This window comes from Perissodus microlepis, chromosome 18, assembly GCF_051167445.1.
Source record: "Perissodus microlepis isolate ML-2025 ecotype Zambia chromosome 18, ASM5116744v1, whole genome shotgun sequence".
NCBI classification, from domain to species: Eukaryota; Metazoa; Chordata; class Actinopteri; order Cichliformes; family Cichlidae; genus Perissodus; species Perissodus microlepis.
The window spans coordinates 28,225,243-28,249,425 of record NC_140478.1 but is presented as its reverse complement, the minus strand read 5'-3'; the positions used below and the strand labels follow the sequence as shown (position 1 = coordinate 28,249,425).

The following is a 24,183-nucleotide window of genomic DNA, read 5'->3' as shown; positions in this document are numbered from 1 at the left end:
CAGGAGAGCGGTTCTCATAATTATTTAGTTTAGAAAATCTCAAACTGGTAAAAGGCCAGTATTGTTTCTTTGTTTTCACTCGTAAAGAAAAGCGTGGAAGAGGCTATGTGCTGTTCCATGCCTTTCTCTGCATCGGTATAGATATACATATTCATGAGTGGGTGAGGAAGAATGTGGGGTAAACGATCTGTCTCATGAGGGGTGCTCCTGTGGCAGCAAAGCCAGCACTTAGTGCACTGAGGCTCGGGCTGCCCTGAGCTTCCCCTCTCAGTGGATCTGATTTCCGTGGCTGTACGTCGGAAGCAGTGATGACAACCACATGGGCAGAAGCTGTCTCTCTCCCTCGCTTGCCTGTTTCAACAGCATTTGACTCAACAGTTGTGCCTTTTGAGGAAATGAAACATTTCCAGGGTTATGTGCGTCCCCCTTTAATCAAGCTAATACAGTAGTTTAGTCTTGCAAGGGAAGCCTAAGTATGATTTGCTCTTCGGATTATCAAAATCATTTTGTTGTATGCTGCTGTTCTGCTTCTATCTTGCAGGATGTGACCTCAAAGTCGTTGTGTTATTGTGTTTTTTGAGGTGCCACCGATTTGTTAAATAGATCAAATATACACTTTCCAATTACAGCAGAAACACTCAAAACTTGGTTTTGAAACTGTAAAAAAAATTAGCTCCTGCTGCGATTTCCATAATCTGAACCTGAATGTGCTGTTTTTCTGTCTTGATCATTCCCTTGTTCCTTTATACATAGGTCTCTTACTTAAGGCCTACACTGTGTCATTAATTGACAAGTAATCCTCGACAAAAGGAAGCTCATGCATTTTTATCAGGTATTTCCGTATATTAACATTTAATGCCATATGAATTACGTCCAGATTTCGTGTGCTAATCCCCTTCCAAAACAGTAGATTTGGCTGTAAATGTTCCATCACTAACACTAATCCAGAGTGTATCCCTATCATGTTCCCCGAGCTATTTTAAGAGGGCACGTCTGTCATTTTACTTCTTTTCTTTTTTTTTTTTTTCAAAAAAAAAACAGATGTTGGAATTAACTAACCCTTGTATCCTGTCAAATTTTGTGGATTTTGCACGCTCCGTGGACCTTGACAACCCAGTGACCGCACACTGACGGAGGAAGGTAATGGCAAATGGTATTTATATGTTAATAGCTAGCTTATTCCTTAGTGTAGTACAAACCAGTTTCTTGCCAGAAACCAGAACTGGATCATGCAGTATATTTGCCATTTGCAGGTGGTTAATCATGGTTAATCACAGCAAATGGTAATAAACTGACTTGTATATTCAGTGCTTTTCAGTAATTGTCCCGTCGTTTGTGGCAAATTCTAAACATCTGATCCTGAATGGGTAATACAAGTTTGTCTGTGCAGTTACTTTGATCCAGTGTCTGGTGAGCAGCTACACTTCATGGAAATGACAAATACAGACAGTATTTGACTGGAGTTTCCTATGAAAGTAAAAATGAAAATATGCTGTCTAAAAGTACATCCTGTTAAGTAGTGAATAGTGGTGAAAAAAAACTGTTACACATACTGCAAAAGCTTTTTGTTACGCAGTTTCCTTTTTCATGTTTTTTATCAGATAAGCATCAGATGCCCAAGTCTTCCAGTGCAGCTAATGACCCTCAAGCTTAGAACAAAAGCTTATATGCAGCTGTGAGTGTGGCAGGTGTGGTTAATGTAATTAACTATATTGATGTTTAAAGGAGGTGGTCAAACCCAGGAATACATTACAAGAAAAAACAGAAAAATAGGAATATTCTCAGAAGTGTTGATAATATTTCTTAGTTTCCATATAATCGTCCATCTAGTACGGCGGTTCCCAACCCCCGGTCCACGGACCAGTCCATGAGTCGTTTGGTACCGGACCGCAAGACTTCGACGCTCGGGTGTGAAATTTATGGTTTTCAGAGTTTTTAGCGTTAACTCAGTTTCCCTGGGTCTTTTCCAGTGTTGTAGCTGTGTGCCTTATTTTAAAAGAAATATTCACACGTTACCATAGCAACCAGAGAGCATTAAGGCCCAGGGAGGAGGATGTTACTCTCAATGTTCTTGGTGCATTTCAGGAGGACGCTGCTAATAAAGTTACACAATTACACAGTGAATTCACGTTTATTATTATATTTACAAAATACCACAGTTTTTGTCTTGGTCGTATCATTTTATTTTATTATATTTATCCGCGACACCTTAAAGTCTGTGAAAATATTGTCTGACATTAAATCGGTTCGTAGCACAAAAAAGGTTGGGGACTGCTGATCTAGTACATAGACGTGCAATGTAAATATGTGAAACTAAGTAGTAAAGGCCAGCAACTGCAGTAAAAATACTCATTTTGCACAAATCTATAAGTTAATTACTAGAACAAATTTCCCTGTGAATTTACAGTAAAGTACTGTGTGCTACATATGCCAGTATAGTACTGCTAATTGTGTGGTTACTATTGCAGTGTTGCTTTTATGTTTCTACTCATAATATATTATTGTATTCAGCATTTTCTATAAAATCCTGCTTTATTTAACATAAAAAATACACACTGGAAAAAAAAAAATGCTGGGCAGATACGATTAATCGCTGTAGTCATGGTTACCCATTGTTAGGTATACCTTAATACAAGAAACCATAGCATACATACATGCAAATGGAAACACTGTATCAGTACAGCACTTGAGAATAAAATATTTAAATTTAACTTTTAGATTACAGTGTTTATTTCAGCAAAAGTCCAATTTAACTGACAAAGAAAGAAATGCTGTATTAGTGTAAGATTTCACAGTAGTTTGTTGTTAATACATCGGTAATATCTGTATATAGTACAATATAAGAATAAAACAGTGTAATCGTCCTGTTTTACTTCATGCAAATACCAAAAAAGGAGGAAATACAACCCTGATAATATGTTCAAAAGTCATTTATGTTTAAGCTTTGACCTAGGATATACTACATGTACAATATAAATATACATGTAAAGGACAAGTTCCCATGTTATGGATTTCTAAGTGTGTTTATTTGGTGCCGATTGCACCTGTTTGGTCCTGGTAAGGCTGCTCTGAGGCGATACTATGGTTGTGAGTTTGCGCCGTATAAATACAACTGCAGTGAATCACAATAGGCATAGTTCCAGTACAGTCACTACAGCAGTACAACTATTCCTGATACACCGAGGGAGGGAGGCAGCTTAACAAATAAGAGCTGATGGGAAAGATGAAGAATGGGGGGAGTGAAATGGAGAATACATTACATTTCAAGTCTCATTTGTGGAACTCTGGCAGATATGAAAATGCAGGAGATTAATAAATGAAGGAGAAAGTGTTCTAATATGCACAATCAATTCAACATCTCTTGCCTCCACAATACAATGTAAAATATATTACAAGTGATTGAAGAGCTTTGTTCCATGATGAGATGGCCACCATTATGCACCATTATACTCCAGCTCTTACAATATGATTAACAGCACAACAGGCAAGGAAGAGGGGAATCATGATCTAGAGACAGGCGGATCCCTCAAGGCCTCATGAGTTGTCTTGTCTGGCCGTCTAAAATACGGTGCTGCCATAGTGAGGTCACTCCCGCGGTTGCAAGTGCGTGCACGCGTAGGCCTATCACGCCAACCAGCTTGGACACTCAACTAATGGCAAAAAGGCCTTTTAAAGTGGCACACTAAAACCCAGCACACACCCACGAAGCCTTAATGTCTTATTTATGGCCCCCTGGTTTGCTATAAAACCAGCCTGTGTCAGCAGCTAGTTGCAGGATCTCCAGGGATTCATTCACTTCATGCCAGTACGTAGACTGCACCCTCGCCTGTGTTCTTCCTTATTCAATTCTTCAACCGTCAGGGGTTCGGTCTTCTTCAGCACTGCGACACAAACTATGTCTGCAGTTTGGCCGGCTAAAAAATGCTTTTAGTGATAAGAAAAAGTTGTTGTTTTTTATTTAGCTAGCTTGTTGTGGATATGGCCACAGCACTTTATCCCTGCTTCCCACTTTCCCACGTATCATCTCCTCTTCTCCCCCCTGATCTCTTTGAAGTCTTTACAGAAGGCTCTCACCGGACTCTGCCTTTTGTGCTGTCATTCAGTCTTATCTCTGCTCCCCTTCTTACTGTCTGCCCTTATCTATAAATATTTCTTTCCCTTCGGCCATCCTTTTAGCATCCCTTGACTTGTCGCTATCTCCCGTAACCTTGTGAGCTCAGCATCTCTTCTGACTTAAATGAAAAACTATCCAAATTTTACTTTCAGAAACCCAAACCCTACGTTTAAATTTAAGGCTAAATTTAAGACAGACTTGTTTGCTAATGTAAAAAAGATGCATTTGAACTCCTGGTTTCAGTCTGCCACACCTTTTTTTTTTTGTTGTTGCCTGCCTTTGTCTCCCACCACCATCTTGCCTCCTTTGTCATCTCCCTCACTCATCCTTCCTTTACACTTGGCCTATGAACCCCCATCCCCCCACCTGCTTTATCCCCTCATCCTCCCTTCCATTACTGTCTTCCCTCTTTGCTCCTTCATCCTCCACCCTCAGCCTCCCTTATCTTTCTCATCGCAGCTTTCAGAAAGAGTTCCCATCTTGAGGTCTTGACAGCATTCTCTAGACAGAAACCAGCCTCCCTGAGGGATCTGAACCGTGGAGAGATGTGTGACGGGTACCTGCCAGAAACTCTGTGACTCCCTTTGAGTTTTCCATAGGGGCTCTTTGATGGGCTGCACTTGTATGTGTTTCGTGTGGGTGCATGTGTGTCGTTTTGTTGCATCAGGCAGAGCCTTGCCGGCCTCGAAAAACAGATTTTTTTTCTTTCTTTTTTCTATTCAAACAAATACGTAAAAATAAAACGTCCTAATTAATTAGAGCCTTTATGCGTCTCCATTTACAATATTAGGTTGGCGCCATTTACGACTAGAATTTGTTTTAATGTTGCAAGTGTTATTTTACTTCCCACTGAAGTTTACTTTGCCTCCCCATTTTAGATATTGGCCTTAAATCATAAAGCAACAATGAAATACAAGGACAATAAAACAAGCAACAAGTGTAGCTCAAAATTTGTGTGACTGCATTACATCCACAACACAAACACTGAAAAATGTTTTAGATTTTTGCTTCATAAATTAGTCTAAATTTTAAAAATTTCTTTCTTTTCTCATTTTAGAATCACTGTTTTAGATGCAGTGACAATTCCATGCACAAAGATGCGCTAGAAACATATTAAATAAAGCAGACATGTTGCACCTATGTGCAGAAGGATTGTATGTAAACACCCTTACCAGTCACACAGACCTGATGTAGTCACCCTGTCAACTCCTCTGCTGCTAGGCGTCTAACTAAGCAACCACTGAGCCTAGGTGGATGTTTTGACAGGGGTTGTGAAGCAGAGGGTAGCCTGAATAGAGACCAGACAGCTTGTTTGTTTGTTTGCTTTCCCCTGTGCTCTCTTACCCTTAGGCAATGAGTATGACCAAATCTAATTCTGAATGCAACATATGATATTCCAGCTTAGTGGAAATTTTTGCATCCGGCAGCTACAAATTAATTTTCATATCGATAATTCTGCAGCTTGGAAATGTTTGTGAATTTTGTGATCTATAGCACAGATTTTTTTAAAGCATTTTTTCCTGGTTCTGCGGTGAAGACTGAAACAATTTTTTTCCTATATTTGTTTTCAAATCTATCGTTTAATTGAAAAACATAACGCCTGCAGCGGGAAAAGTATTGCTGGGATTTGTCAAAATGTGGGTCATTACTACACAGCTCCCCACAATCCAACACAGCCCAGACATACGCAGACGCATCCAGGAGAAAGTAGTGAAAAAATTGTAAACTAGTCTAAAATAGCGCCTGAATTTTACTTCTAGTACAAATTTGCATGCGACTCAACAAAAGCCAGAGAATTTCCACCTGTTTGGGGAGTTCATGCTGCTTAGATTTGAATGGCAGGAAAAAGTGGAAGAGGGATTGACACAAGGCAGGGGAGAGCACGAAAGGGGAAGCGTCTGTACCCTGCTGATGCTATGGGTATTTTTCACGGTGGCCCTGCTTTGAAACGTTTGTCCTGAAGAGAGGCAGGAAAGTCTTTATGCGCCTGTAGAGCCTCTCGGTGTTCACGGCTGCAGCTGGTTGTGTGGGAGCATTCGGCAGAGGTCTGGGAGGAGGTTACCCAGGATTTCCTGTTAAACAACTTCAGCTTCTGTTTTGCTGGGAAAGATGAATGGCTTTAAAAACATTACTCTGTGCTGCTAAAGGGCATTAATATCTGGTGTTGATCTGAGACTTAACACTTTTCAAGTAAAGATATAAAGCCATAAGAAGGGACAGTTCCCAAGGAATTGCACTGGAGATTATTGCAAATTTTTATTATTGTCACAATGTAGCCTTCTACATTCACTTTTCTGTTGCCATATTATAAATGATTATTCAGTCTTTTGTCTTTTAAACTCATAATTGTCGTACTCAAACTGGACCTCAAGGATCATATTTCAAGGCTCATCACTATCTGAAGTAATAAGCCCCGACTCGTTGAGTATCTGACTCTTTATTGCAGTGTTATTAAAATCTTAAGCTTGCAAATATCAAGGAGACGACTCTAACCTTTAAATTTGTCTAGGAAAAAATAAATCCAAGATATTTCTGTGTGCCGTCTGTGCTTAAACTAAAACAGACACACGATTTCGTGTTTCTTTTGCTCAGAATGTTTTGGGGTTTTTTGGTGGTGGTCTGGAAATCATGTCCTCCAAAAGCTCCTATATATACTGAATATTTCATGAGGCTTTTGTGTAGAGTCCCAGTTTTTAATGAATGCTTCCTGAACCACTGCTGCACTTTAGCTTCATTCCCAAGAGTGATTTGGAAAAACAAATGTCCTTTTTTTTCAGCTAATGTGAGATACATGCGTTGATTTAGTAACAAAAATACTCATTTGATACATTTTTTTTTACGTCTTTCACAGAACTAAAACAAGCAACTAAGTAACAGATCAGTAACAACATAGATCATATTCTGACCATATTCTGAACATTTAATACCAAGTGGCAAGACGTAATGTTTCCCATCAGAACATTGTAATTAGCTGATCAGTTTCAGTCAACAATGGTAGAAAAAGAAAGAAAGCGAACAAGTCCGGCCTTTGAAATGTAATATTGCAAATATAGATGGTTCCATTTAACACAGAAGCACTGGCTGTTTTCTTTTCGATAAATATGTTTTACAGGAATCGCTGTCAGAGACTTACATTTGTAGAAAGATGTTATCTGGGTGGTTTAAGGGCATACGAGACTGAGGATGGGTTCATGTTTAGAACATGGTTTTGTCAAAATGCAGCCTGAGAGTGAGCATTTTCCCTGGCATCCAGGACACGTATTACCATGGCAATTATACATCAAATACTCAATCTTTCTCTCTCAAAATTGCCTGCTGTCACAAGTTGCCTCCAGTCTCATTTTCTTCCAATGCTGCCCCGAAACGGGGAAAAAGGCCCCCTGCCTCCTGATGATAATGGATCCTAATTTGACTTAGATTATGATTTATCAGATGCTGCTCATGCTTCAGTCGGAAGTATTATGCAGCTCTCTGAGAATGGGAACCATTACAAGTGAGACATCCATCCGTCACCCACCGGTCGCCATAACGGAGAGAACAAGAGGGCCATATGAGCTGGACCGTGATGCCTGCCCCAGAAATTAGACTGCTCCAATTTGATTTCTTTTCTCTCTCTCTGTGGTGTTCTGCCTCTCCTCCCCCTTCATTTATGACTGCTCCCCTTTCTCCCAGTCCAGGTCAGGCCAAAATTGTCAGCCGGCATTGGACACGAGCATCAGTCAAACCCTAACGCTTGCTAATAAAACGAGCATTGGAATTGTAATGTATGCCTGCTCGACTTACTTTAAGTTAAAATTGTCTCTACTCTGCTGCCATAGATGGGATGGATCCTTTTGTAGTTGCCGTGAATAATCTCCCACTCAGAGTGTCCACTTCCTAATGTACAGATCATTGTGACCACTAGCAAATTTACTGCACTGAGTAACTCGGTCTTTGATACATGCATAGATAAATCATTTTTTGAGACCTTAGGATATTTCGCCTCTCATGCATATAATAGGTTCAAAGTCATTACTATCCATTATTGAAGTTTTATGTGTTCTCCCATTTTACTAGTCTATTTTTCTGGGGTTTTTATTAGCTCCTCTTTTTTTTGGCCAGTTTTGAGGTTTGTCCACAGCGGGTGATGCCCTCTGATGGACGGTAGAGTGAGATTTACCTTTACCTGCAGTGCTCCCATCGAAGACTTTTATTGTAAGCCCAGGTTTTTGTTTGTTTATTTTGGGGGTTTTTGTTGTTAATCCTGATCTTGATACAGAGTTTAAGAAAAGGTACTAAGATGGGGCATCTTATCTTACTACTACTACTACTGAAGCTAATAAATATTACCAAATAAATGCCAAGTACCGTATTTTTCGGACCATATGGCACATTAAGCGAAACAAAACAGTCAAATAAGTCAAACTTTACTCAACTCATTCTTCTTGCTTCCTCCACTTCCGTACCATTGATTTATAAATGTTGAATTCTCTCACAGCTGCTCTATTCCCATGTTGTTGCAGTATATTAATGACTAACCTCGTATTGTGGATGGATTATCTCAGTTGTTTGGTCCGTTTACAGCCTAACCCTATGCGATTGCATTTGTTCCTAACCACTGGGAACCCTCACGTTGACTTTTATTGAATGGAAAAAGGTTAGCGTTCATCCTCCAGCTTCACTGTATTTATGTTATGCTAACATAGCTGTGTCGCTAGCGATCACGTAGCACATCATTATATACCAGCTAGTCCAACTTCAGTAACTCTACAAAAAGTGAAAGCAGAGCTGTATGTTTTCATTTTTTCAGAAATCTCTCAGAACTTGTTTAGATGGAAGCTAGCGAGCTAACTTAAACTTAATTGTTACACCTGGTAAAGCAGCAACACTGATCATTTTATTAAAGATGAAAGAATTTAGACAGTTTTTAACTTTCAGTGATGCTGTAGTTTTTTGGACCTGAAGCGGACGGAGTTTTTAGCAGCCGTAATGCTCCGACAATCCATCAGGCGGTGCAGCTTCGTAGCTTACCAAAGTCATACTAAAACATTTTTTGACAGATTTTTGAGCGCTGTGTACCACATAAAATTGGTTCAAGGGCAGTAAGCACAACCAGAATTCATACATAAGGCACACTGTCGATTTTTTGAGAAAATTAAGGGATATAAGTGCACCTTATAGTGCCGAAAATACGGTAATAGAAAAAGTGTCAGTCACAGCTCTCCTTTCCAGTAGCGCTCTAGACTTTGAGTCACTGAATAGCAACCCTACATCCTAATTGAAAACCACTGGTAAATCTGAAATCCTCTATTATCACCTCAACAAAGAAATAATGTTTGAGTGAAACTCTGTGATGCTTTGCCAACATGAAAAGACAAGAGCCAAAGAACTCGTTCAACTGTAGTTTCTCATTCAGACTGAACTTTATTCATGAGTATGAAAAAGTCAGCCCTTGTTATCAATGTTTAGTTTAGCTGAGCCCTCATAAAAATGTAAAAAAGCCAGTCGGACTCTTTAATGCTTCCCTAATCCACTGCTGATAAGACTGCGTACTCACCCTGCTGGTTTGAAAATCCTCTCCTCTTCCCCTCACCCTTTCATCTCACACTTTGCGTTCTCAAACTCTGCCAGTAATTTGCACAACCTGTAGGAAAACGCTGCTCTTGTGGGCACAGGCAGGTTGAAACTAGTTTTCGCTTCGCTGCAGAGTTGTTAAAGCACCACTACAAGTTAACAGCCTAGAAGAGTCTACTTTACGGCCGTGTTGACACAGGAAGGAATAATTAGTAGGATGCGATGCTGCCAGCGGTAAAGCCATTAACTCGGACGACCCTTTCTCCAAACCCTGTTGCCTGGTTACAGTTTCCCCAGGTGACCAAATGTGCTGAATCATAGTGATCAGCTGTGACTCACTGAGACAGTGGCCTGCAGGCGTTAGTTATGATTGGTGGAATTGTAACGGCAATGTGAAGCTCAGATATATTACAATAAGTGACTTATCTGACAGCACAGATCTGTCGGTTGACTGATTGAACGGTGTGGCCTGATGGATGCCGTCTCTGCTTAACCCTCAAGTCAGTGTCAGTGTCTGTAAGGGGGAGAGAGCAATGAAGCAAGGTGTGATGGAAATGGTGCGAAAGGGTCTGCGAATTTATATCTGAGATGAATAGACTCTGAAACAGACGGGCGGTGAAAGCGACGGAAAATGTGCTTTGTGTTTCAGAGCTGTTTCAAATTTCACAAAGGAAGAAGAGTCTAAACACGAGTGTGTGGAGATTTCAACGGTTTTAAATAATCTCATTTTCATTACGCCTTCTCTGCACCAAGGAGATTGTCATCTATCATTGATGGATGAGATTAGGCTCTTTTCTCGTACTGTTACATCAAAGCACTACTGATGGTACTGCGATGGCATCTACAGGAGTTGCTGTTAATGTGGATAAGATCAGATATTCCCTATTTAGCATTTCAATGCGGAGCAGGGAGATGGAATTGAAACCTACATGGGTGAGACAACTTGTGGTTTCATATCGCATACCGCCAGTGGGCTCAAAAACCCCTTCATCAACATTTCTCATGTCCAAGATGTTTTAGATTGAGACTACTTTTAGCTGATCAGTTATGCAGTTATGTGTTTGATTGATTTCTGTGTATCCCCTCACTACTGCAGAGCCTGAGGGTGTTTGCACCTCTGGGCCTTCAAAAATACAGGGTGTATCAAAAAGAATCATCTGATTTAAAGAAGGCTGTATTTTTTTTTAAGTACTGTATTTACAATTTAAGTATTTACATCCTAAATATTTGCAACCATCCTTGAGTCACTGCAGCCACTGCGGTTGTTAAACTACCTACTGGCAACCAGGTGAAACTCACGAATCCCCTTTTTCTAGCAGTACACATTTTGATCATTACTGATGGATGGTTGTGGAATTAGAGCACGTTGGATTATTTTTGATACACCCTGTAAAATACAGACAAGGAGCACAATGAGCATTTTGCTAATCGGCCTCTTGTGACTTTGAGTTGCTGTTTGGATGTAAAACATATAATGAGATAACTTATCACATGTCATTTTAAGATTTTGAGTTGACTGCGAATGCAGTCTTTTTCTTGATGGGCTGTCTAAAATGTAAAGTGGTGTTGAGGCTAACCACAATGCAGACAAACAGTGGTTGCCTCAAAGCAGTGATGTAAATACCAATATGTAGTCAGCTTTGACAGTTACACGGAGAGCTATTTGTCTTCATATAAGAGGCACACAGTTTACAGTAAATTTTGCTTTTCTTAGAATCACTTTTTACTCTGAAAGAGTAAGTTTGATCCCGTTGTATTTTTGGCATCTATCAGATTAGATCTGACGCCATCCCTGTTCAGTTTAATCCGGGGATGAAGTTTAATCTCATAAAGCGCCGTAAAGAAAGCATTTGTTAGGGAAAGGAAACGGAGCTCCTGCTGTACCACGTGTGTAATGCTCTTGCATATATTACACTGACATATTCAGAAGTGGCTCTGCCACGGAGGGGGGGGGGCTGGGGCTGAGTGATGAAACCTAAATGGCCCACATAGGACATGGCATGTCTCTCACCTTCATTAAAAGTAGGGCAGAATTACAGATATTAGAATCGCAGAGCAATTTATTTGCTTGTAACTGAAAAGGCCGGCATCGATACGCTGATGTGTGCAAGCATGAAATTGGCCCATGAATTAAAAGGAGGCATATTTCTGTGTGCCGCGCCATTATTGCTTCCAGTGGCGCCATGGCTTGAAATCGAAGAACTGTTACCCATCTTGCTTTAAGTGTGTGTGTGTGTGCTCACCCTTGCATTAATATCAGTCAAATATTATATTACCATCACCCACATTTCTGACCAGCAGTTCCCCTGGAAAAATAGAGACGCCTTATAAAACTGAAAGCCAATTAAATTCAATCCGTTCCGTCAATGGATTCCAATGTTTACTGTCTGCTTTGCACAAGTGTTGACACCCGGTGGGATTGCTAAGGCTCAGAATGATTGCTACTGTAAGTTGCAGGAGGGTATCTGTGTGCTGTAGGAAATTAGTCATTTCTTGGAAAGTTGTCTTCCATCATTTTGAGGAAAATGATAATGGATTTAAAAAATGCACAGGATTCAAAGTTAAAGTCTTAAATGATGAAGTGACCCAAAATGAATCTCAGTAAATCAAGTTAGTCATTAGATCGGCTTCTGTATCCATTTTTGGTCCTTAAAGTTTACCTAAAATGTGACACGTGTGAATTCATCACGTGTATTCAAATCCATCTCCATAGCTGCAGCTCTTAATGCAGCCCAGTGACCGCTTCTTCTGTGGCAAAAAGTCAACTAAAGAGCCATGTTTCTTTCCCGGTGAACACACACACTTTTGCACACTCATGGCTCGGAGCTTGGCACAGCATGCCGGCGCTGTGCCCATGCTGTGCACTCTGTGAAGAGAACGGTTTGATCCGAGCCAGGCCACGAGCGCGCAGATGGTGTCTGCTTCGGCCTGGGTTACAGAATGTGTTAGCTGGATTCATTAGCCTCTTAACTTCCCTGTCAACACGAGCTTTTCCATAGAATGAGACATTTTACTTGGCTGTTTCTTCCTCTGCATATTAACTGATTTGTTTGCGCAGTTCATCAACATGCAGTTCCTTTAGTCTCACTTAGTCCATTGACATCATGAAGTAAATACCTGGGGGTTGATAATGAGTTGCTAACTGTGGTGATATTGTATCGATTGGTGTCTAATTGCCATGTTTCTGCAGATCAATTTGGCTCTCTCTGTTTCAATGTTAAACCTGTGTAATCCAGAATAAAGGCAAGATGGGACTAATAGTGCCTAAATGGCACAGACTCGATGGCCTCTTGGAACCTCTAATCTTTCCAGTGCATCAGCAGACACCAGCGAGGCTAATTCTCTCTCATCCTCTGTCTTGTCAGTAATGCCACGTCATCTATATAGAGTCAGCTTCTTGGAAAAGATTTGGCATCACAGAAAAATATAGAAATCTAGATATTAAACCGTTAAAAAGTAAATCAAGATAATCTTTGAGAATATTTTATTTCATCGACCACACAGCCCACATGGGCCCGTGAGACACCATTTACACAGTAGTAGGGCTGTCACAAACGATTATTTTGATAGTCGACTAGTCACCGATTATTTTTGCGATTAGTCGACTAATCAGATCATGCATCCATTGGACGTAAAACGTATAGCTTATTCCACCAACATGCATCTGCTCTTATATAACTATCATTAGCTTACAGCTTTAAGTGTTTAAGGTATGTGCTAACTAAAAATAAAGACAAGATGATAGTTTATTAAATTTTAATGAAATTTGCAGATTGTTTCGGTGAAGTTTAATAAACTCAGCCGTCTGCTCCTTGCTATCTAAAATATAACGGGACACCGGAGTATATTCTCGAGCATCTCACACTTCTGATAATCAGTTGTTTGCTTGACGTTTATTCAGCTGTGTAAAAACTATAACTTTAATCTCAGCCAAACCGATTTACTCAGGAACAAATAAAATACTAAAAAAAGCCAAACAATAACATTTTGAAGTTATCTAAGTGACTTATATATATTTAACCTGAGTAGCGAAAGAAGGCAGTGGGTTTGAAAACGATTTGCCGGGAGTCCGGTGTTCTCACGGGCTCTAGTGAGCCTTGCCCCCGGTTAGCTATCGAGCTAGTGGGTAACAGACGTCTCCGAAAACGTCGGAGCGCTTCTGAAAATATGTGGTGTCTTGATAAACTGAGCAAATATTTGAGGTTTATACAGTTACATTCTCGCCTGAAAATATTTTAATCATTTATTTTGTGACCCAGAAAGAATAATAAGAGTAATATTAAAACTAACTAGCTGCCGCCATTGTTGTAAACTGAGCTGGGCTGCGCTATGAATTCTGGGATACAGCTTCTTCTTCTTTGGGGTTTAACGGCAGCTGGCATCCTTGTACATACAGTGCTGCCATCTTCTGTTTCAGTCCGTTATTACACTCTTAAATCCTACTACTTATTCCTGCGTCTTTTGTGATGCTTCAAACAAGGCGTCGACTATTAAATCAGTCGTCGACGATTTTGATAGTCGACGTAATCGTGACTAGTCGACTAATCGTGGCAGCCCTACACAGTAGCAGCAGTGAACAACACTCAGGAAAGAAAATTACTTTCAAAACAAACTTTGTCTCTCCTTAGAAGCTCTACAAATAAAAAAAAAATGCCACAAGAAGGGCTCCCTTGTTAAAACGCGCTTTTATGAGCATCCAACCAGAACAAGTCGACAGAGATGGCAGACGGTTTATTTTTTAAAAAGTAAAACCATTTAAATCATAATGTAGAGCAAATCAAGGCATAAAATTGTGTTAGCTCTTAGTCTTGTGATAAACCACAAAAATAAATACGGGGGTGTCATGAATGTTGGATTGTAATCAGAAATACACTTAGAAAATTACATTTTTTAAAATCGGAATAAGTATCTAACAGCTATCGCAGATCTGTACAAGAGTGTAAAAAGAGTCGATCCCTCTTGCTTTATTGCGGTAGATAACAGGGACACTGTCATACAGTGGCTCACAGATGGAGAGTTAGCTGCTAGCAGCAGTTAGCGAGAGCATCAGTCTCCCTTCTAGCTGTCTGCGAGCCTTCGATCAATAGACCTGGATTATCATCTCCAGCATCTCAGTTCATTTTTCACAGCAGAGAAAGCCGCCACCAGCTACTCCCTCTTTGTCAGAGGATGTAGGGCCTAGTTCCCCCATCTGATAACTAACCACCACATCTGCTGCGTTCAAGAAGGACGTGTGGGCACTTTTTTTCCTTACCGCGTGTATCGGTACATCAGTAAATGTTTATTTAAGAGGCTGCCGAGCTAGTCAGTACAACAGTCACATCATAGATGGGAATCCCATGACTACCCATGCTTAATTAAATGTTTAATTAAGATGGTGTTTTTAATTAAAAAGTTGATTATTATGAAGTGAGGATTTTTGCCAAATTAAATAGATAGGGGTTGCGTTCTGTGATATTCTATCGTTATTAAAAGGGAGGTGAAATTTATTTTTGAGTCATCAACTGTTAATTTGCTTAAAGGGCAAAAGATGCCCTTTAAGTTAAAGGAGTGTAATGAAGTAAGCTCGAATTGAAGGCACTAACATTTAAGACACTGAGTAGTCTTGGCTGGGGTTTTCGTTTGCATGGTGGTGCATTTGGCTCAGGGCGATGCATTCATCTAATACTTTGAAGTGTGAACCAACAATGCTGCTCTTGTATCTTCAAGGTCACCCCACTTGTATCCACTCACTACAAGGGCCCTCGTCACAAAACAGACACAAGATCCACTTGAATCTTCCCACCATGTAGGCTTCTGAACTTCAGCAGGCTGTACATGCTCAGATGGTCTTTGTGGGCCGTGGGGTCGTTTCCAGTTGTTTCTCTTTTAGTGCTCTCAACTGCGCGGACACCCGCCGCTTTGCATTCATCTCGAGAGCACATCGATCCACTAAAGGTTGCCAAGTCCTCTAAGCGATGGTTGTAAAATTTATGCCCCTATACAGTTGCTGGTAGGTCTGAAGGATGTTAAAGACATGGGAAGAGCGCACATTGTGAATGAGGCCATTCATTTGTAATCTGCAGGATTAAAGCGCTGCCTATCAGCTGCCTCTGTCACTTACTGTACATTGCACCTTCCCTTTCTCTGTTGGCATGCTTTGATTGGGATCTGTGAAAGCAGTGCCAGAGTCATGTGGGATTTTGAGGTGACAGCCCATATCTTCTAATCCTATTAGTTTGGAAGTCCTCTTCCCTGCCAAATAAAGCAAAGGCTTTGTATGCCTGCCTTAAATCGATCTTGCTCATAAAGTTTGGGTTCTTGTTTTGAGTGTCTTGGCTGCTTTTTTCATATATATTGTGGCTCTGAGATCAAAAAGACTGCCTGCAACACAGGCCAGATTTCAAGAATAAATTGTGTTTATTAAAGACCTAAATCTTGAATTTGTATTCCTTAGCTCTAAGACCACAGCATTGTCACTAGGGCTGGGCCTTATCGTACCGTTCACGGTAATGCCGGTATAATGTTAGGCAATGATGAGAAAATGAAATATCGCGATAGAATATGGGTATAACGCGCATGCGCAGTGCCTTTGTTTTCATACGCACATGGCGGAAAAAGAATGGCGGCGACGGAGAATGAGAAGTGAAATCGAATCGTTGAATGAAACAGATGAACCAGAACTGGTTTGTAAAAATGCTGCAACTTCAGTGGTGTGGAACTGGTTTGGCTTTTGTCCGTTAGATACACAACAAAGCACTATTTTTGGTAGAGCATGCTAGCGGACCGTCGTTATTACAGTGTTTTTCGGAAAATAAGGCACACTTAAAATCAATCCTTTGATTTTCAGAAAAATCGACAGTGCCCATTATAATCCGGTGCACCTTATGTATGAATTCTGGTTGTTTTTACTGACCTCGAAGCGATTTTATGTACACGGCGCTCGAAAATCTGTCAAAAAATGTTTTAGTACAACTTTGCTAAGCTACGAACCCGCACCGCTTGATGGATTGTCAGAGCATTACAGCTACCGTGGTCAGGAGCCTCGCAGAGTGATACGTACTGTGCTTCAACATAATATTACCGTATTGTGTGTGTATAACCTCTTTTTAAGTTTTGTGGATATTATACATGGTTATGCTGAGGATATGTCGGCCAATTTCCAGTGGAAATGCCTTTTGGTTAAACTGTCAGCAAGGAATTTGCATTTGCACTGTTACATTTTTTTATAGCTTTAATGCACATAAAAAACAGCTGCTTGTTGAAGTGAAAATACATTGATGGGGGGGTTCTTTTTGCACTAATAAAGTTGTGGAGTTGTAGTGTATTTTGTCTCACGTCAATTATATCGTCAGTTATATCGTTATCGCAAATTTTCAAATATATATCGTGATAAATATTTTCAACCATATTGCCCTGCCCTAATTGTCATTAAAGGGCACCAAGAATAAGTAGTCACAGATACAAAGAGCCCATCAAGATCTGTTTCAGTTCTGTGAAATACTTTGACTCGCTTTAGTTTTTTTGAAGTATTTTTGCATAACCGAGTGCCAATATTCTTGTTTGTAACCTGCAGGGTTGCTTACTTCTGTTTAAAAAAAAAACAAAAAACAAAAAAAAAAAACCCCAAAGAAGATTATATGAGCTATAATTAACGTTAATTCTGATGCATCTTCAGCAAACTCTGGTCTTTTGGTAATGATCACTCCAAGCTGCACTTTGTAATTTGTTAAAGAATGTTTACTAAGTAGAAATGACATCACTCTAAGTCGTCACTCTGCTGCTGCCAGTAAACTTAACAGAGTGATACACAAAATTAACAGCTAATCGCAGCACATTGAAGAGAATAATCTTACGTCATACCATTTACGCATTGAATCAATATTGTATGCTCATTAAGCTTACAGTTTGGACTCGGGGCCTCCATTATCTGGATCAGTTAAAAGTAAAAGTCAGTATTTTCAAGCTGTTAAAAACAACGTAATCGATATCTGCTACTTGCAGATTACAGATTTTTCTTGGTATTGTAATGTTAATGTCATCTCTCTGCCCAGTGATTGAACTGGATTTATCACTTGATTTAGACTTGATTAGATGGCGATTTGGCAGACAAAGGGTCAGCGGTAAACCTTTCCCCCCAAACATTTCTTCTTTTTAAGCATCTGTCAAAGTTACCACAGAGTTTACAGACTTCCTGACCCAAATTATAGCCAAGGATTTTAAAAAAGACAAGTTTTGATTTAAAAAAAAAAAAAATCCTTTGACTGTTTGGATTTTATTCTCAAAGCTTCTTTTTGAGCAATCCCTCTGCTTGAACACGCCGCATTAGGGCATATTGTAGTAGCGTCGTCAAAGTCTGCCCACAGTGCAGACATTACATCTTCCCAAAGCTCCTTCCTTGCCAGGCTTAAGGCTGAGACAGACAGCTTTTCAGGAGGCACACCCGACCATGAAAGGCAGGGTGCATCTCAGCGTAAACAGCTTTGCTGGCAGCCCAGTCAGCAAGCCACAGTCCTCTTATTGAGTCCCAGAGACACTCCACTCCACAAAGCCTCACAGTGACCTTTCAGCCTCATACAGTAGTGCCAGATATTGAGTGAGTCTGTCCAGATGATGAAGCTCATCTCAGGCTAAATTTCAGCCTGCTGTTCTTCCTGGTCTCTGGGGTGTTTTGGCAGTACAGTTGTATTGTTGTGTTGCTCTTTCTTTGATTGATTTACAGCGTTTTGTCAAAGATTGGAGATCTTTGATCCCTTTATTTGAGTTCCTGTTTTCTTTAGTCTCTCGGGCAGGATTCTGTAATATCAGCTGATACGGTTTTTTATTACAAGGTTGAGCCTCGGAAGACTGAACAGCTTCCATCTGACAAACATTACATTTTTTTTTAAGTTTTTTTTTTTCTTTCTTTTGTTTTGGACAGACATCTGTTTACATACATTAGATATGAGCCTTTCTGCTAAAGCTGGCATTGAATCCTTGACCCGTAGTCAAAAGGTCACACATCAGTTCAGCTGAGTTACAGAAAGGCCAAGCAGCTGTGTTACATGTCATGGAGATTAGCTGGATTGCATATGGCAGGTTCCTGGTCTTTAACAAGGCTGACCGCCTCTGGCTTTTCTATTGTGTGTCTGGAGTTGATAGCTGGCTAAGTTGGTGGTGCTGTTGTGTTTTAGGTTATGCCATTAGAGCTCTCTTTCTGGCTGTTTGTGATGGATGAAATGAACTAGGCAGTAATTTTATGCTACATAGAGTTATACGTTGACCTAATAAAGACAAACTGCTATTCTAAGTCTATTCTGCTCTGGGATTTCTTCTTCTTCCTTTTTTGCATATGCACAGCGTGCATTTTATGTTTTTTTAACTTTAGTTTAATCATAACCCTTACCAGTTGCAGTTTGGAATTTTTTATGCTGACCCCAACGCTCCCCATCTTCAGTCAGGAGAAGATTTGAAAAAGCTGAAAAGGTTGCAGGCTGGACCTTTTGAGTTTGAGAGATAACAAAGTCCACAGGAATTTCCTGGTAAAAGTTGAAAAGTTGAAAAGTCAAGCTCAGAGTCGCAGTCACCCGCTGCTCCTTCATTTAGAGCCCAACACTTCTATTCATTCACACTGTGTGAGAGGGAAAATGTGTTAATTACTTTCCTCTGTAGGAGGCCATGTGAATTTAACACTACCCCGTCGTTTCGTTTCTATTTAGGTCTATAGATTTCTCTCCATTCTGTGTTCATGAGGACGCAAAAGCCTTTATGGTGAAATGCAGAAAAGTCAATGGAAATAAAATAGCTAAATTTTAGGACTGATTTATGACGCATGGTCCAAACCGTTGGTGAAAGGGACTAACTTTCAAAATCTAAATTTCACACAAAAAAAATTATGAGGAGAAATAAGATCAGATAAACCTTTATTTGTCCCACACTTGGGAAATTTTTTGGTCACGGCAGAAAGTACAAGTTTAAGAGTAGTAAAAGTTAAGAAAACACAATAGAATAGGATAAGATAAAATAGAATAACATACTGTACAACAAGAATTAAATGCTATATACAGTAGAATAAAGTACTATACAAAATAAAATGTTGTTATAGTAGGAACAAACAAGAAATAAATACAACACATGACAATAAATAAACATTTTTGTAAATACACATATTTGTATCTCTATATTTGTTATCTATCTACACATTTTAGTTTTTACATATAATGTATAAAATGATTTTCAGCGTAAAAGTAAATCAAAACAATATTTTTGTTCCCTAATAAACGTCATCCTACACACTTCATGGTGTTATAGCTGAGCATTTCAGACTCTGTACTTCCTAATATAGTTGCAGTTGTAGAGTTATTATGAATGACCAGTGTGAGTGTATTTACTCGTTGTACCATGAGGAAGTTACACTGACAGCAGCGTTGTTTGATGTAAACAGGGCTGCGAAAGACAATAGCAGCGCAGTGGATGAATGATATAAGGCTGCGATGGGAAGGATGGGGTGGGGGCGTGGGCATGTTGGAGTACTACTCACCGTTCACCACTAGTCTTTGTTCATTGTTCTGAATAATACATCAGAAGCACATTAGTTTGATTCATATTGCTGTTGGCTCAGCTGTAAGCTCGCTCTTGGCTCCGGCCTCACTTTATCACATTTTTTACATTTTATCTGGGTTGAGTAAATCCGGGTGCTTTGCCAGTGTCAACAGTGCATTTGATCAATTCATGGACAAAACACGCTGGACTTTAAAGAACATCATCCTGCAGGCCATTTCTGCCTGCTGATGGAATCAGGTCACTTGTTAACAATGGACCTTTCACACTCATCCATCTCCCTCCACCCTCTCTCTTTTTTTCTCCCTGCTCTCTCCCTAGTAACCGACTAACCCCCAGCAACCACGACCGGATACAGAGGCTGAGGCAAGAGTTTCAGCAGGCCCAGAATGTCCCGGACGACCCAGATGATCGCAGGAGGACCTACAGCTTCGAGCAGCCCTGGGTGAGTGTCTAAAATCACTGGGGCCTGTAACTAAAATCCGCTGCTGGGCCGAGAAGACGGCTAAACTGTAAGACTGTCCAGAAACGACCGCTATCTACCAGGCCGAGACTCAAGTGCTAGCCTGAGGAGAATGCTAACAGTGTTTGCACCTGTGGCTAATGGTGCTTACTGTCACTAACCCCACTACTAGCAGCCATGAACAAGACTGATGGTCCTCTACACTTGAGGATTACCATTAACCTCCATTAGCCTTCATGGCTAATTGTGCTAATGCTAACACCGTCTGCATGCAGGAGTCCTCACACCTCCTGACACAACCATCACTAACCCCACCCACTTGTCACGACCTGCTGTACTGATCCATCGTCTTCATTTTCTGTGTGTCAGTCATCCACATGGACCCGCCCACCACCTCATGGATTTGGGTCATTTCCATTTTGTTTCTCTGTATAGGGGGTCACCTGTTTTTCGACCTGTGCCTTCTTACAGTTTCAGGTGAGAGCTATGTGCTTTTTAACGGACATTGCTTTAAATCAAAGTTGCATTAGCTGAGGAGAGGGATAACGAGTGCATTCTGAAGCAACAAGGGGTAATTATAAGCGAACAAAATCTGAATGCCTTCAAAGTTTTTTGAGCTGATGCAATCACTTGTCATATTTTTAGTATTTATTTTAGTCCTTCTTGCTTCCTGGCACTGCACCTCAAGTGTACTTGGTTTTACATGAACTCTAGTAGAAAACTCTGGTTAAATGAACAGCCAGCTGTAGCAGATTTTAAACCTTATACATCATTTTTATTCCTTTTTTTTGTAATTGGTAGAGTGTGTGTTATAAATGAAATGTCTTCACATACTTGCGCTGAGTGCGGGACAACACACATTTTGTTTTGTTTTAACACACAGTCCCTCCCAACTTATTCTAATATATATAACACAATACATATAATTTTAAATAGTGTGTTATGGTGGTAGGTAGCACAAATGTGGGTTGTCCCATACCAGACAGTGTGTTGTCCATAAGGAACAACATTGAGCGCCCTTGTTAGCGTTTTCCCTCTACAAGGTGTTTTCGCACAAATGTTTTTGTATATTTCTGTATGAACTTTTTTTGTTTTTTAATTGTTGGTGCATAAACTAGAAATTCCCACTGTAACTTTGCTCAGTCTTTTGATGTGCAATGGGAAAATTTTACCCTTGTGACTTATAATTGAAATGAATTGATAAAGTGAGAGCTCATGAACCATATCCTCTGTGTTCTGGCTCTTTCTTTTCTAACTAATAAGCCCAACAAATGTGTGCAGCAGTGTTTTGCATTTGGCAGTATTAACCAGTGTCCTACGTGTAAATGGGGTAGATGGACTGGTGCACATTCCAACCAGCTTTGTACAGGAAAAGCAGCAGCGTGTGGGAAAGAAGAGCATAGGTCATCTCTCTTTTTGTCTGAAAAGCTACTGAGCGTGCTCTCGTTTAAAGAGCCGGACAGCGTTGCAGCATTTTTTCTTATATTAGTTGCAATGTACTTTCTATTGCCATTGAAATCATGGAAAGTAGTGTTAGTTACCCATAAAAATTAGATATTCCATCAGCTACAATGTTTTGTTCTTTTTTCTTTATCCGATAAATTGGTACATGAAAAAATCTTTGTGTCAAGTGTATTATTATTAAAGCTTAATTAGTCTGGAAATAAACCTGACAAGCACAGACTTCTCCCAGCAATCCTTTTCAGTTCCACAGCCTGTTAAATCCCTTTTACTTTGTCAGACTGCAGCCCACACTCAGGCTTTCTATAGTAATTGCATGTTGTTAGACTCATGCTCTGGCCATACTTGTGGGCCATATGGAAAACAGGAGAACGTTTCTTTGAAATTCAATTACCTCTGCCGTGCATTTATTACGTTTTCTTGCTTCATCTGAGTGATGTGCTGCAAACTTCAAGGAGCCACCGTCCTTTTTGTTAATTCACCTACATCTGCCCCACTTAGTCTTTGCCAGAACAGTGAGATGGTGCCATTTGCTACTGCTCTTTTTTTCTTTTTTTATAGTAGAAAATTGCAATGCTGTATGATGCAAATGAAAATAGAGTTGCCTTTGTTCACCATATGTAGATTTATAGGGGCAGCAGTGGTTTTTGGTGCTGGAATAACTAATAGAGTAGATTTATTGAATTAATGGACAAAAACTTGGCTCAGTGTTTTAACATTTTCAAGCAAACTTGCCAAATATAAATCGTGAGAATCTGGCTTTTAACCATTGCAAATTTCAAATTTGTGCTGTACTATCCGCATCCTAAAAAAGAAGACTATACTTTTGGTTATTTCATGAAACAATAATCTACAAATTAATGCAAAACAGAGAGATTAGTTGGTGTTCGAATGATCATGAGTTCCAGTTATCTCTCTTCTTTAAACTGGGAGTTATTGACCACAGTGTCACACCATACTGATACGACTGATATCTGCAGCCGTCTTTCTCATCCACCCAATTATACATTTTCTAAATATGGATGGCTAAATAAACACTTATTTCTTAGCCATCCATATGTAGCCACATGCGTTGGGTCAATATATCCGTTCTTTGTGATGGGTCCTCTCTCCTCCTTTTTCTCCATAGTTTGGGGAGCAGGAGAGGATTGTGGGTAGAACGGTCTAATTCCATCAACGATGACTGATGCTCACCCTCTCGGCAGCACTGCGCCAAGCTTTATTGCACTCATTTATACCACTACGGGAACTGAGGAGTTCATTCAGTTGATGTTGGGGGTTTAGAAATGGTACGATATTGCCTTTTGTATTTTACTGTAACATTTTAATGCTGCTATTATCTGGCCTCCTTCGGGGTATTTTCCACTCCCCTCTGCAATCACTGTGTTTAGGAATGAGAAAACATTCCCAAGAATATTCAGCACTCCCTGAAGGGATTTTTCTTTTTTCTCAAGTGGGGGGAAAAAAATGTTAAGCATGAACTTCTCCTATGAGCATTTTAAATTCACATGTGGAATACGGGCTTTATAGGCACTCACTCCTCCTTTATTGTCAGCCGAACCACAATCCAGCGCCACTCAGTGCCAGAGATGATTGCCCCGGCTTCATTTGGTATAAAGGCGAGCCTCGTTAGCACTCTTAATCGTTTTATGGCCTTCCCACCAACTGATGTCCACAATGCTCCCACCAGGCTCTCAATACGTTGCACAGCCATAAAAGTAATTAGATTGGCTTTGTGTTGCAACTAATCTGCACACAGTTATTGCACCCACACAGCTAATGAGCATTGCAGGAAGAGGGGTTGTGGTACAAGTGTGGGCTGAACCTCGAGGTGAAACTTGAGGTTTCTGAGAGTGTGTATGCATTCGAGTGTGTATGCCTTTGTGAGGTCCAGTATGATCTGCACTGCCCTTGCATATTTTAACAATGTTTAGGTTATGGTTACGATCAGGTTAAGGATATGAATTAGGCTTGTAGTTGCAATAAAGGGGATTAAGGTTAAAAGCTAATTATACTCCAAATGAAGCATTTATCAGATCGTGAATGGCTAAAAAGGTACAACTTTTCCAGCTTC

At 40.1% G+C, this 24,183-nt stretch overlaps 1 protein-coding gene across 8 annotated transcripts in view; it reads left to right on the top strand.

Annotated features, from left to right (window-relative positions):
• The window catches only part of pard3ab (par-3 family cell polarity regulator alpha, b), a 241,418-nt gene that overhangs the window by 204,964 nt on the left and 12,271 nt on the right, over positions 1-24,183 (top strand). For 7 of the 8 annotated variants that reach the window (XM_084911280.1, XM_084911277.1, XM_084911278.1 and 4 more), the window contains one exon: positions 20,507-20,630. In XM_084911280.1, coding sequence (XP_084767406.1) covers positions 20,507-20,630 — 124 coding nt within the window. Of the gene's footprint in view, positions 1-1,117; positions 1,141-20,506; positions 20,631-24,183 lie in introns of those variants that run through there. The other variant, XM_084911281.1, reaches the window with a different exon arrangement.